The sequence below is a fragment of the Lontra canadensis genome, unplaced genomic scaffold (genome assembly GCF_010015895.1).
Source record: "Lontra canadensis isolate GAN:19392208 unplaced genomic scaffold, GSC_riverotter_1.0 scaffold94, whole genome shotgun sequence".
Taxonomy (NCBI): Eukaryota; Metazoa; Chordata; class Mammalia; order Carnivora; family Mustelidae; genus Lontra; species Lontra canadensis.
Genome location: NW_022631088.1, coordinates 3,289,706 through 3,301,770, shown reverse-complemented (window position 1 = coordinate 3,301,770; position 12,065 = coordinate 3,289,706). Strand labels below are relative to the sequence as shown.

Genomic DNA, 12,065 nt, shown 5'->3' with positions numbered 1-12,065 from the left:
ACGAGGCCTAAGAATCTGCATTTCTGACAGGCTCCCCCTTCCCAACGCTGATGCTGTTGGCCCCAGGGTACATTTCTGATACTAGCCTACATGTGTAGGCATGCTGCCTTCATTGTAGGAAAAAAAAGGATAAATATTTTTAAAATCCTGTGGAATTTTCCTGATTTGGCCTTGCCTACAGATTTGTCATGTGTTTCTTCTTGCTGAATGCCATGAAAGTTAGTCTGGCCCCTCACTAATTCATCCCTCATTACCATTCGCTTCTTAGCTCACAGCAGTGTGGTTTCCCATCCAGCTTTTACTTTGGTAGAATTCTTGCTTTAGAACTTACGGATAGCCTTTTAACTGCCAGGTTCACTTAGGAGATCTCCTCCTATTTGACCTCTCACTGTGTTTTCTTCCTTAAACTTGTGGCTCTTTTGGCCTCTTTAGTGCGATTCTCTTCTGGTTTTCCCGCTTTCCAGGGCTCCTTCTTAATCTGCCTTCTCTCCCCCTCACTGAATCACGACAGGATGCCCCCGGCCTCCTTCCCTTCCGCTTGATCATCTCTAGGGCCTCATTCAGGTCCGTGGCTCTAGCTCTCTCTTCGGCGCTTATGAACCCCCAAATCTTGTACCTCTGGACTTCAGTTCTCCTAACCGCCAAGTCTGCCTTTCCATTTGCAGTCTAGATGTCCAGCAGGCATCTCAAACACAGTCTCAGAAAAACAGGCCCCGATAGTATATAAAGGTGTATTTTTTTCTCCCATTAAATAATTCTGGAGTCTGGCAGTCCAGTGAAGGTGTGGTGACTCCACAGCCGTCTGTTCCCAGGATCCTTCTGTCTGTCTGCTCTGCCTTTCTTAGCACGCGGTTTCTACTCTCAAGGTCACCTTGTCATCCAGAATGACCTCTTGGAGTATCAGCTGTCCAGTTACCAGTTCAGGCAGGAAATTGGAGGAAGGGAAGGAGAACAGAGAAGGCAGGATGTCCCCTATCTGTCTCTCTTCGGGAGCCTTCCCAGAGGTCTCCCCAGACAGCTGCATACACTGCGTGGGCTGCTTCCATCCCCAGCTCATAGAGTCTTTTACCTGCACATGTTGGTGGCCAGAAAACGATACCAGGGCTCTGATACCAAGGAAAAGGGGAACATGGATATGAGGGGGGTAACCACATGTTCCCACTGTCCTCGCTGCTGCCGCCCCCGCTCAGCACCGGGTCACCCCTCACTTGGATTACAGTAACAGCGTTCTGATTCACCCACTCAGGCTAACCTGCCAGCTGCTCTGATAACAGTGCTGCTTCTCTAAAAATAAGTCTCCTGGCTCTGTTCCTCTCTTGGAAGGCGTGCTGGTTCTCTGGTGCCTGTGGTCCCAATCCACACACTCTGGGCTACTTTTCAAGGCCATTTGCAGTCCTGCCATTTCCCTGTGGTGTCCTTCCTCCACTGTGGCATTCTAGGGGCTCCTTGGGGCTCAGTACCCAGCCCTGTGTTATACCTGCCATTCCGTTCTCTTGTCAGCAAGCACGCTTCTGGCAGGCAGGGTTGGGTCGGTGAGTGTGTAAAGGTCACATGTGTGTTTGTAACTTTTTTTTTTTTTGGATGTGAGAACAACTTGGCCCCAGGAAATAGCCCTGAAGTCTTCATTCCCACTGCTTCGTTAGAGACATGGGACAGACTTAGGCGTGAGGGTTGGTGTGTGTGTGGCGGAGGAGAGTGGTTAAAGTGTCCGTTCCCCCCGTGTGTGTCCTCTAACATGACCGGGTGCTTTTCCAGAGCTCCATCTCGGGAGTGACGGCTGCGTACAACAGAGAACAGCTCTGGCTAGCCAACGAAGGCTTGATCACCAGGCTGCAGGCTCGCTGCCGCGGATACTTGGTTCGAAAGGAGTTCCGATCCAGGATGAACTTCCTGAAGAAACAAATCCCGGCCATCACCTGCATTCAGGTATCTCAGCCCATTCTGCAGACCGTGGCGGGGGGGGCTTCAGGAGCAGGGATAAGATGCAGCTTACGATCCTAAGACCAGCTCTTACGATCCAGTGGGAGTGGTTTTTGCCTCTGACTTCTTGGTCTCTCCTTTTTTGACAAATACTTCCTCTTTGTTATTGTTGTGATCAGAATGATGAGCGTGGGCTGGATGGTTTTCAGGGTGAGTTGTCTGGCCCAGACGGGGTTCTTCCTAGGTACCTCGTTGTCTTCTAACACTGCTCCTTTGTGTCAGATCTGAATCTGGTCTGACAACAGTGACAGGGTCGTGTGGTGTCACTGGAAGAATTCCAAGTTAGCAATCAAGGCCCCACCCCTGCCAGGTGGTGGTGAGCCCCTCTCAGGTTGCTTCCTCGTTTGTAAGTGGGGAGACTAATACTTACCTTCCTCACCTGATTTGTTGTAAGGAGCCAATAGGAGAACCTGTGTGGGTGGCCTTGAAAGGCCTGAAGTGCTGGGCTAACGTAGGGGAAGTGGGCGGTACCCCTGTGCTCCCCTGATGGAGGGACAGCCCACGCCCTCGTTCCCCCGTCGCTGCTGGGTATGGTTCTTTGGAAAACTTCGTTGTGAATTGCATTTGGGGGATTGACAAAGGTGAGATTTTTTTTTAACTCCTTCTGATCCTTGGAAAGTAATATCTCTGCTCACCTTTGATGGTTTCAGTCACAGTGGAGAGGATACAAGCAGAAGAAGGCGTATCAAGATCGCTTAGCTTACCTGCGTGCCCACAAAGATGAAGTTGTAAAGGTACGGTGGTCCGGCAATATTTCTCAGCGCGGGACCTGAATGTGCTCTGTGTTGAGTGGGGGAATGTTCTAATACCCAGGATCCCTTCTCCACAGATTCAGTCCCTGGCAAGGATGCACCAGGCTAGAAAGCGCTATAGAGATCGCCTGCAGTATTTCCGAGACCATGTAAGTACCCTTGGGGATAAGGAACAGTAGAATTAGTTTTGCTCTATTTTTGGTCAACAAATGAACAAAGGAATTTCTTCTTTGTTCCTTAGATAAATGACATTATCAAAATCCAGGCCTTTATTCGGGCAAACAAAGCTCGTGATGACTACAGGACTCTCAGTGAGTAACCGTGCTCGGCCGACGAGACTTGAGGCAGTGGTTGAGAGCTGCCAGGTTCTGGGTATTCTCCACGGATCTCTTTTCGGGTCCCGAAGGCAAGGCTTGGGGGCCGGGGTGCTGCTTGTGATGTGAGTCCCTTTGCTAACCCGTGGCTAGATGTCTTGATGCTCGCCGTCTTAACCTTTGTTACAGTAACATAGCGATGGCATGACCGAGAAGGCTACACTTGCCAGTTGCCTTTGTGCGTCTCAAAAATAAACAAGTGTCTTATGTGTGTGTCGAGTTATTTTTTTAAGACAAGGCTGACGTTTCCCCGGGACTTAGAACTTCTTCTGGTAATTGCATTGTGTGTCTGACACACGCTTTCTTTCTGTCAGTCAATGCTGAGGATCCTCCGATGATCGTGGTCCGAAAATTTGTCCACCTTCTTGACCAAAGTGACCAAGATTTTCAGGAGGAACTTGATCTTATGAAGATGCGGGAGGAGGTCATTACCCTCATTCGTTCTAACCAACAGCTGGAGAATGACCTCAATCTCATGGATATCAAAATTGGACTGCTCGTGAAAAATAAAATCACTCTGCAGGTATGGTCTGGCGCCCGCAAAGGCCTTGGGCCCCTTTGTCCTGCTTGGTTCCCGCTGTCTTACCTGTTCTGACTTACAGGTAGGGTGGAGGCTGGCTTTCTTCCCAGCTAATGCCTTCTTTAAAACTTACGTAAAAAACAAAATAATTCAGTAGCAAAATTTTAAATAGAAGAAAAGATACAAAAATCATCCCAGAATTCCACCCCCCACGGTCATTTTGTATCTTCCATTTTTGCTTACTGTTAGGGGATAAGATGCTTCACATGTGATCACTAGTCCTAAATACTGTTTTTAATGGCAGCACCTACCTGACATTTCATTGTTTTCAGGTTTTTATTACAAATAACATTGTAGTTAATGTCTTAGTGAATACATAGCTTTTGTGGTATTTAAGACTTTGTTTTTAATATAGATTCCCAGAAGTTGGTTTTCTGAGTCTATGGACATTTTTGTGATGCAGGTTCTTTTTTTTTTAAAGATAATATTTATTCAGGTGAGAGAGAGACAGAGAAGCCACAAGCAGGGGGAGAGGCAGAGGGATAAGCAGGCTTCCCACTGAGCTGGGAGCCCAAAGCGGGACTCGATTCCAGGACTTTGGGATTGTGACCTGAGCCGAAGGCGGGTGCTTAACCATCTGAGCCACCCGGGCACCCTGCTGCAAGTTCTTAAGAGGGAGCTGGAAGTAGGAGATTTGATGGGTGTGCTGAAAATAGGCTACAGTGTAGCGATTCTAAAATAGTTAATGGGATCTGCAAGTTTTTTTTGGTGTTCCAAGACCTTTCCCGCAGTGCCCAGTTTCATCTTTCAAAGCTTTTTGATTTATGTGTATGTTTTCATTTCCAGGATGTGGTTTCCCACAGTAAAAAACTTACCAAGAAGAATAAGGAGCAGTTGTCTGATATGATGATGCTAAATAAGCAGAAGGGAGGGCTCAAGGCTTTGAGCAAGGAGAAGAGAGAGAAGCTGGAGGCTTACCAACACCTCTTTTATTTATTGCAGGTGAGTGGTTCCTGGAGCTGCTCTTGTAAGGCTTAACCTGCTTCCTTTCCCACAAGAAGACCTTAGCTAACATGCATCTCTGTGAGAGCATTTCTGGCTTCCACTGAGGGGTGAGCAAAGGGCTGTCTCACTTTTCTTGATTACTTCCACACATTCTAATGCTTCAAGTTCAACAGAGTTTGAATATCTGTGCCAGCCCTTATATTACCTAGAAATTACGTATCCCTTGGTTTTATTTCAGACAAACCCCACCTATTTGGCAAAGCTGATTTTTCAGATGCCCCAGAACAAATCCACCAAGTTCATGGACTCTGTAATCTTCACCCTGTACAACTACGCGTCCAACCAGCGAGAGGAGTACCTGCTCCTACGGCTCTTCAAGACGGCACTCCAGGAGGAAATCAAGTACGAGCAGACTGCTGCTGGGCCGGGACCCCGTCCCACTGTCACACTCATTCACAGTTTGAGATTCAGGCCTGCCCGTCCTCTGCTTGACTTCAGTTAACACTGTGATCTAGGTGAAACACTGACTCGAGAGAAGCTTCCAGTTTTTAAATTACAAGTACAAAGTGTTGCTGCTTCAAGGAGGTGGTAGAGTAAGAGATTCACTGAAGTGATTTTAGGAAGATTCTATATTAAGATAACAATTTTTTAAAAAGCAGATCCAAACATGAAGATGCCACATTTTTATCTTAGTAAAGGTCCCATTCTTGTTCCCGTGATTGAGTTTGCAAACAGCAGGAGGGTCCTGGGTTCAGGTCAGTGTCAGGCAGTGTTTCTAGAGAAAGAGCACGTACCTCCTTCCTTCCAATGGTTTCTCTTTCCAGAGGATGGGGCCCTTCTTTAAGTAGATGTTCTGTGTGTATGTTGATAGACTCCATGATTAGTTTAATTTGAATTTGTGTCTGATGTTTTGTAGGTCAAAAGTAGATCAGATTCAAGAGATCGTGACAGGAAATCCTACAGTCATTAAGATGGTTGTGAGTTTCAACCGAGGCGCCCGGGGCCAGAACGCCCTGAGACAAATCCTGGCCCCCGTCGTGAAGGAGATTATGGACGACAAGTCTCTCAACATCAAAACTGACCCTGTGGATATATACAAGTCTTGGGTTAATCAGATGGAGTCTCAGACGGGAGAGGCAAGGTAAGGCAACTGCAACAACTTTTTGGTATTTTTGTTATTTTCTTTTTTAAGCATTTAACCTTTGATTTATAAAGTAATATTTGTTCAAATAGTTTTTCCTTAGAAACCTCCTCTTTACATTGTTGACCTGGTGATTTATCCCTGCACAATTTATTTATTATCCACAAATATTTATTGAGTGCTTGCCGTGTGCCAGCTCTGTGTAGGGCATACATACAGTACAAACGGAACAGACAAGCCCTCTGCCCTCTGTTCGTGGTTTCTTGCATGGGAGAGACAGGCACCTAAACATGAAATGACAGATTGAGAGTTTTATGAAGTCTTGCCTCGGGAACTATAATGGGGAGTACAGGAGGGACGTAAGTTAGGTCTAGTGGTTAGGGAAGGTGTCTCCGAGAAGGTGGAATTTCACATAACTGCGGCCTGAAGGTTAAGATGGGACCAGTTTTGCTGAGAGCCAGGGGCAAGCGCTTCACGTCTGAGCGCTCTGAGGTGGAAGGAGCTTGGGGGTCCCGGACCTGAAGGAACACTGGCATCCCTGGAGATGCAGTTGGATGGGAAGACTTAGGTGCGTGAGATCAGCGTGTTTTGTTAAAGGGGAGGAGATGGTGTGGGGCGGCCCTGGAACCCTGCGGGCAGGTTGGACTAACATAACTCAGGATTTCTGGCCCAGGGTGGCCGTTTAACCACCAGCATGAACACATCTAGAGAAAGGTGTGTCAGTAGAGTGTGCGATGCTGGGAAATTGCAGTTCTTAGAGCCAGCATGTGTCTGGTTTTCTCCAGCTTGAGTGGGAGTGGAGAGGCTGAGCAGCTTGGTGCAGGTGGTTTTGGTTTTTCCAGGCAATCGTGGAGCAGGTCGAGGTCAAGGTTGTGCATGAAGTTCCCTGGAGCTGAGCAGGGGTGGCTCTCCGTATCATCGCTACTTAGAGTGTCCTCTGTGGGCCAGTAGCTGAAAATCCTGGGTCCCTCAGCACACGTGGAGTTCAGCTGGTGTTTCTCATAGCCATACTTTCTCAGGGAAGGAAGCAGGGCGTTGACTCCATCCTGGCTAGGGCTCCTTCCCATCCCAGATGGAGTCGTGGACTGGCACAAGCTCCCGCTCTGAGCTCTGCTGCCCAGTGTCATGCTCTTCAGGTGCCTGGCCCCCAGGCGAAGGGGAAGGCGCACTCTGGACTGAGGACTGATGCTCTGCTGACTCTGAGAAAGGCCTTATCCCCTCAGGATCACTGGGCACCTGATCTGTTCTCAGTAATGTGTGTCTGTCACCAGGAGGTGGGTCATTGCTTGGTGTGGTGGAAAGTGCATTTGTGTTTTGCCCTGTAACCTGAGGCTCAGATCTGGGACTGTGGTTGACAAATGCCGTGCTGGACTGAGAAGTTTTGCCCACAACCCAGGGTGTCCCTGCCCTACAGGACACTGGCTCAAGGGTGCAGAGTTACCCCTTCTCATGGTCCACGAGTCAGGCCGTTTCAGATCAAAGTTCTGGTAGGCATGTCAGGTTGTTTCCCCCACCCTGCCCCTGTGAGCGCCTGTCACAAACTGGTATCCTACTTTGTTGTATTTTTCATAAAATGGAAATTGATTTCAACACATTTTTTGCCAGTGATAACTGGGAGGTGTAACAGTGCAGTGGGAGCCGATCCTGCCTGCGGGCATCGCGGATCCCTGAGCTTCAGGCGCTAGACACAGGGACTGGGACCTGGTCCCCTCTTGGGAATGTTTGCCTCTAAATTCTGAGAAATGTAACGTTCTGTTCTCTGACTTCACTCATTGTGCTGAGCACTTTCATTCCCTTTGCTCATTACTATTTTTTACCAAATGTCAGTTACACGTAAAGTTAAACATTTTGTTGATATAAAAGGTACAGAACACATAACTTACAAATAACAAAATATAGCTACTCTTACAAATTCCACATAGCCAGTTGTTTCAAACAGAATGCTTTTACTAATTTTCACTGAAGTCTGGTGTTGGTAGTCTGCTTAGTTGTAATTTGACATAATATGACAAATGCCATTGTATCCCTATCTGCTTATATCTGTTTTCTTCTGCTCCTGTGACAAATTGCTACAAACTTGGTGGTTTACACCAACAGAAATTTACTCTCTCCTAGTTGTGGAGACCAGAAATCCGAAATCAGTATCAACGGGCCAAAAGCAAGGTGTCGGCAGGGCTGGGCTCCCCCTGGAGGCTCTAGTGGGAAATCCATTCCTCGCCTCTTCAGTTTTCCGGAAGTGGGGGGGCAGGGGAAGGGGGGGCAGTTGGCATCATTGATTCGTGGCTGGATCACTGTAGTCACGTCACCCTCTCCTCCCTGTCTGTCAAATCTCCCCCTGCCTCTGTCTCGTTTAGGACACCTACGATTGGATTTTAGCCACCTGGATAATCCAGGATAATCGTTACTCCTTTTTGACCTCATTGGCAGTACCAGAACCTTGATCCCAGCATTTTGTTCTTGTCTTTTAGCCCCTCCTATCCTTCCCAGTTAAGCCTAACATGTCTACTATATTTTCTTGCCAGTTTCTCTAGACTCTCTCTGAGGGATCTTATCAGCTCCTCAGGCTTCAGTTTCTGTATGTAACTGTCACTTCTCTTACCAATACCCAGAGGGTCACCACATCCCACTGATTGTGTCCCCTTAGCATCTTAGATCTGTCCCCTTGGTCCCCACTGCAGCATGAGCTGCAACCATGCTCATGCCCTCATTATTTCTTAATCAGGCTGTGGCACTAACCCATCTTTCTCATCGGGGACTGTCCGTCTTTAATGCATTCTTCATGGGGAGCCACAGAAATCTTCCTCAGGCTCAGGTCTCCTGTCCTCTGGTGGCTCTCCCTGGTGTCCAGGAAAGTCCAGACCTCTCAGTGTTACATACCAGGCCCTCCACAACCCGGCCCCTCTTTACTTGACCACTTCATTTCTCCTCTTCCATTGCTCTGCATTTGAGCTTCCTTCCTGGAGGACAGTGTTTCTCCATTTTCCCCGAGTTTGGGTGTCTCTTCCGTTCCTCCCATCTGAGTGGCAGCCCCCTGCCCTGTGGCACCAGTCGGCTTATTGTACGGCGTAGTGTGTTTACTAGTATCAGCGTGTCTCTCCCACCAGACTGTGAGAGACTCGGGAAGCTGTCGTGTCTTATGATAGCTTTTATCCCAAGGGCCTGTCACAGTGCCTGGCACATAGTTCTAGGTACCTTGTGCACACCTGAAAAGCCCAAGCTCAGATTCCGGCCCCACCGTTTACCGGCTGCACGAGCACCAGCACCTTAGCTGATCTCTCTGGGTCCTTCTGTTTCTGAAAGCACACAGTCCTGCCTCGGGCTCTTCCTGGTTGTTACCTAACCCAGTTGGGGATGATTTTTGCTTTCCCAGCAAACTGCCCTATGATGTGACCCCGGAGCAGGCTCTGGCTCATGAAGAGGTCAAGACACGGCTTGACAACTCCATCAGGAACATGCGGGCCGTGACAGACAAGTTCCTCTCGGCCATCATCAGCTCTGTGGACAAAATCCCGTGAGTTCCATGAGTTGGGAGCCTGGATAGAGCCCAGAGTAAGTGCCCTTCTGCCCCCCAGCCGCTCTCATGGAGTTTTGTCCGTCCCACAGCTACGGGATGCGCTTCATCGCCAAAGTGCTGAAGGACTCGTTGCACGAGAAGTTCCCTGACGCCGGTGAGGATGAGCTGCTGAAGGTAAGACCGGACGCTGGCCCGTCCTTGTCCTCCGGCAGCCTGTTGAGGAGAGGCCGGACTGAGACCTTCCGCTAGTGTGCAAGCGCAGATTCCAGCAGTAGCTCCCCACTGGTTGTGAGCTCTTGAAAGTGATCATAAATCATAAATGATACCTCTCTCAGTCCCCGTGTAGCTCCTTTACTGTTTGGCACACAGACGTCCAACAAGTAGAGGAGGAGGATTTTCCTGTCGGAAGAGAAATTTCTCGGGTCCTATCTTTTCGCTGAAGAATTGCTCGCTCTGCTGGTGGTCGGGTGAATGGCAGCAAGTGCAGTTGTTTCCGCTAAGGCTGTTGCTGCTAACTGTCTTTCTTACTCAGCTGTGCTCCTTCCCTTTTTTTTTTTTCCCTCCCCTTAATCTGAACGCTTTTTTTCTTCTCTCTCCTAGTTCTGTGCTTTCCTACAATGAGGCCTCGATTCTAGACTTTCTATTCAGGTGAATTAAATTTTTTTTTTTTTTTTGAATGAAACTCCAAGGGAAATGCTGTGACTATCCTTGAATTCTTCTGTGATGTGTGTCAAGTGACTTTAATTTCAGAGGCATGAACTTGTCCACCGTTGAGGTCTACAGCATGAGGATGGTGGGGGTTGAACAGATGACACTATGCTAATTAGGTCATGCAGGTGGCGGCAGCCCGATTTGCTGCTGTGATAATGTGAACAGAGGATGCCCTAAAACACTCAGTGACAGACTTTAAGTCTGTCATTGTTACCTCCTGAAGCTGCCCTTTCCTTGTCGTGATACTCAGTTCTGTTCTCATTCTCTTTTTCTCTGTATCCAACCGAGGGATGTTTGGTCGTGCTAGTTTCAGACCCTGAGAGGAAGTGTGTCCACGTATGCATGTGTGGGCGCGTGCATGGTGTTTACTTTTCCCCACAGGACTGCATTTTCTGGTTTTCTTTGTTAGCAAAGTCGTTTGTGGCTTACTTGGTGGAGTGGTTTTTAACACCCATCTCCCTTTTCCATCTGTTCACAGATTATTGGTAACTTGCTTTACTATCGGTACATGAATCCAGCCATTGTCGCTCCTGACGCCTTTGATATCATTGACCTGTCGGCCGGAGGCCAGCTCACCACGGACCAACGCCGAAATCTTGGCTCCATTGCCAAGATGCTCCAGCATGCAGCTTCCAATAAGATGTTTCTGGGAGATAATGCGCACCTGGGCATCATTAACGAGTATCTCTCCCAGTCCTACCAGAAATTCAGGTAGGGGAAAAGGAACAAGGTACTTGTGGGCATGTTTCTATCCCTGAGTGTCGGGACAAAAATAGATACCACACTTGGCTTTCCCTGGACCCTGCTATGCTGCCGGATATGTGTTTGATGTGCTCATAGCCTCTGGATGTGAAGAAGAGGATTTTGAGCTGTTAAAATATATTCCAACAGAATAGCCCACACTTAACATAAAAGCAGTGAACCCACATTGGGCAGGTGTTAATTTGTAATCAGAGAAGAACTGGAGAGTGCTTTCAACATTTGCAAATTAAACATCAGTTGTGAGTTCAGGACATTGTCTTAAAGATAAAGTTGGTTTGCCTAATGACTCCGGTGTTTGCAAATGGTCTTAAATTACGGGTGAGCAGTTCCTGTGGGTGGAATTAAAACTGGGTGGAGGCAGAAGTTATTAGAACCACCACCCCGAGGCCAGGAAGAGCAGCGAGCACGTGCAGCTTCTCTGGAATCTTTGGACCGACGGTCTTCTCTTTGAACGCCTCACTGCAGAGGTTTGTGGGATGTCTTCTTGCCGGCTCTGCACACGTGTCACCTGGGGATCTGGCTCTCATGTTTATTTTCAGACGGTTTTTCCAAACTGCTTGTGATGTCCCAGAGCTTCAGGATAAATTTAATGTGGATGAATATTCTGATTTAGTGACTCTTACCAAACCAGTGATCTACATTTCTATTGGTGAAATCATCAACACCCACACTGTAAGTATTTTTTCTTTAATTGCTTCACATCCTTGCTCCATCCGTGATTGCCTTCCCTGGGCGCTGCTTACCGTCTCTGGAAAGCCGGATACCACCCCTTCCTTTGGTCTTGCTGACGTCCCATCTGCCTTGTTTCCCTTTGCGTGTTAACAAGATCTGCTCAGTGTCTCAAAGTGATCCGAGGCCCTCTGCATCGTAGTCACCTGGGCTGATGGTCACAAATGAAGCTCCTGGACCCCACGACAGGCCCACTGAAACAGAGTAGCCACGGGTAGGCTCCAGAGTCACCGTTGTGAGCACTGATCTGTTTGTTGTGGCCCTCGGTGTTGATTTTTTCAACATCTAAAATACCCACTTTTTCCTCTGTGGCCCTTAGAGTGATTTCCCTTGGGTGCTCTTTTTTTCCCCAATATTTTTGTAATTCATTATTTTCTCATTTGGAGAAACAGAACAGGAAATGAGGAAATACATAAAAAGTAAAGCTTGGGTGGCTTAATCAGTTAAGTGTCTGCCTTCAGCTCAGGTCATGAGCTCAGGGTCCTAGGATCGAGCCCCACACTGGGCTCCTTGCTCAGCAGGGAGACTGCATCTCCCTCTCCCTCTGCTGCTCCCCCTGCTTGCGCGCTCATGCATT

At 48.1% G+C, this 12,065-nt stretch overlaps 1 protein-coding gene across 1 annotated transcript in view; it reads left to right on the top strand.

Moving 5' to 3' along the window:
- Window positions 1-12,065, top strand: part of IQGAP1 (IQ motif containing GTPase activating protein 1) — a 100,143-nt gene that overhangs the window by 73,380 nt on the left and 14,698 nt on the right. Inside the window, exons 19-30 of the mRNA XM_032836822.1 lie at window positions 1,756-1,926; window positions 2,631-2,714; window positions 2,810-2,881; window positions 2,974-3,043; window positions 3,421-3,629; window positions 4,473-4,628; window positions 4,870-5,033; window positions 5,548-5,772; window positions 9,143-9,283; window positions 9,376-9,460; window positions 10,476-10,708; window positions 11,299-11,431. Of these exons, the coding sequence (XP_032692713.1) occupies window positions 1,756-1,926; window positions 2,631-2,714; window positions 2,810-2,881; window positions 2,974-3,043; window positions 3,421-3,629; window positions 4,473-4,628; window positions 4,870-5,033; window positions 5,548-5,772; window positions 9,143-9,283; window positions 9,376-9,460; window positions 10,476-10,708; window positions 11,299-11,431 (1,743 nt within the window). The remainder of the gene's footprint in view (window positions 1-1,755; window positions 1,927-2,630; window positions 2,715-2,809; window positions 2,882-2,973; window positions 3,044-3,420; window positions 3,630-4,472; window positions 4,629-4,869; window positions 5,034-5,547; window positions 5,773-9,142; window positions 9,284-9,375; window positions 9,461-10,475; window positions 10,709-11,298; window positions 11,432-12,065) is intronic.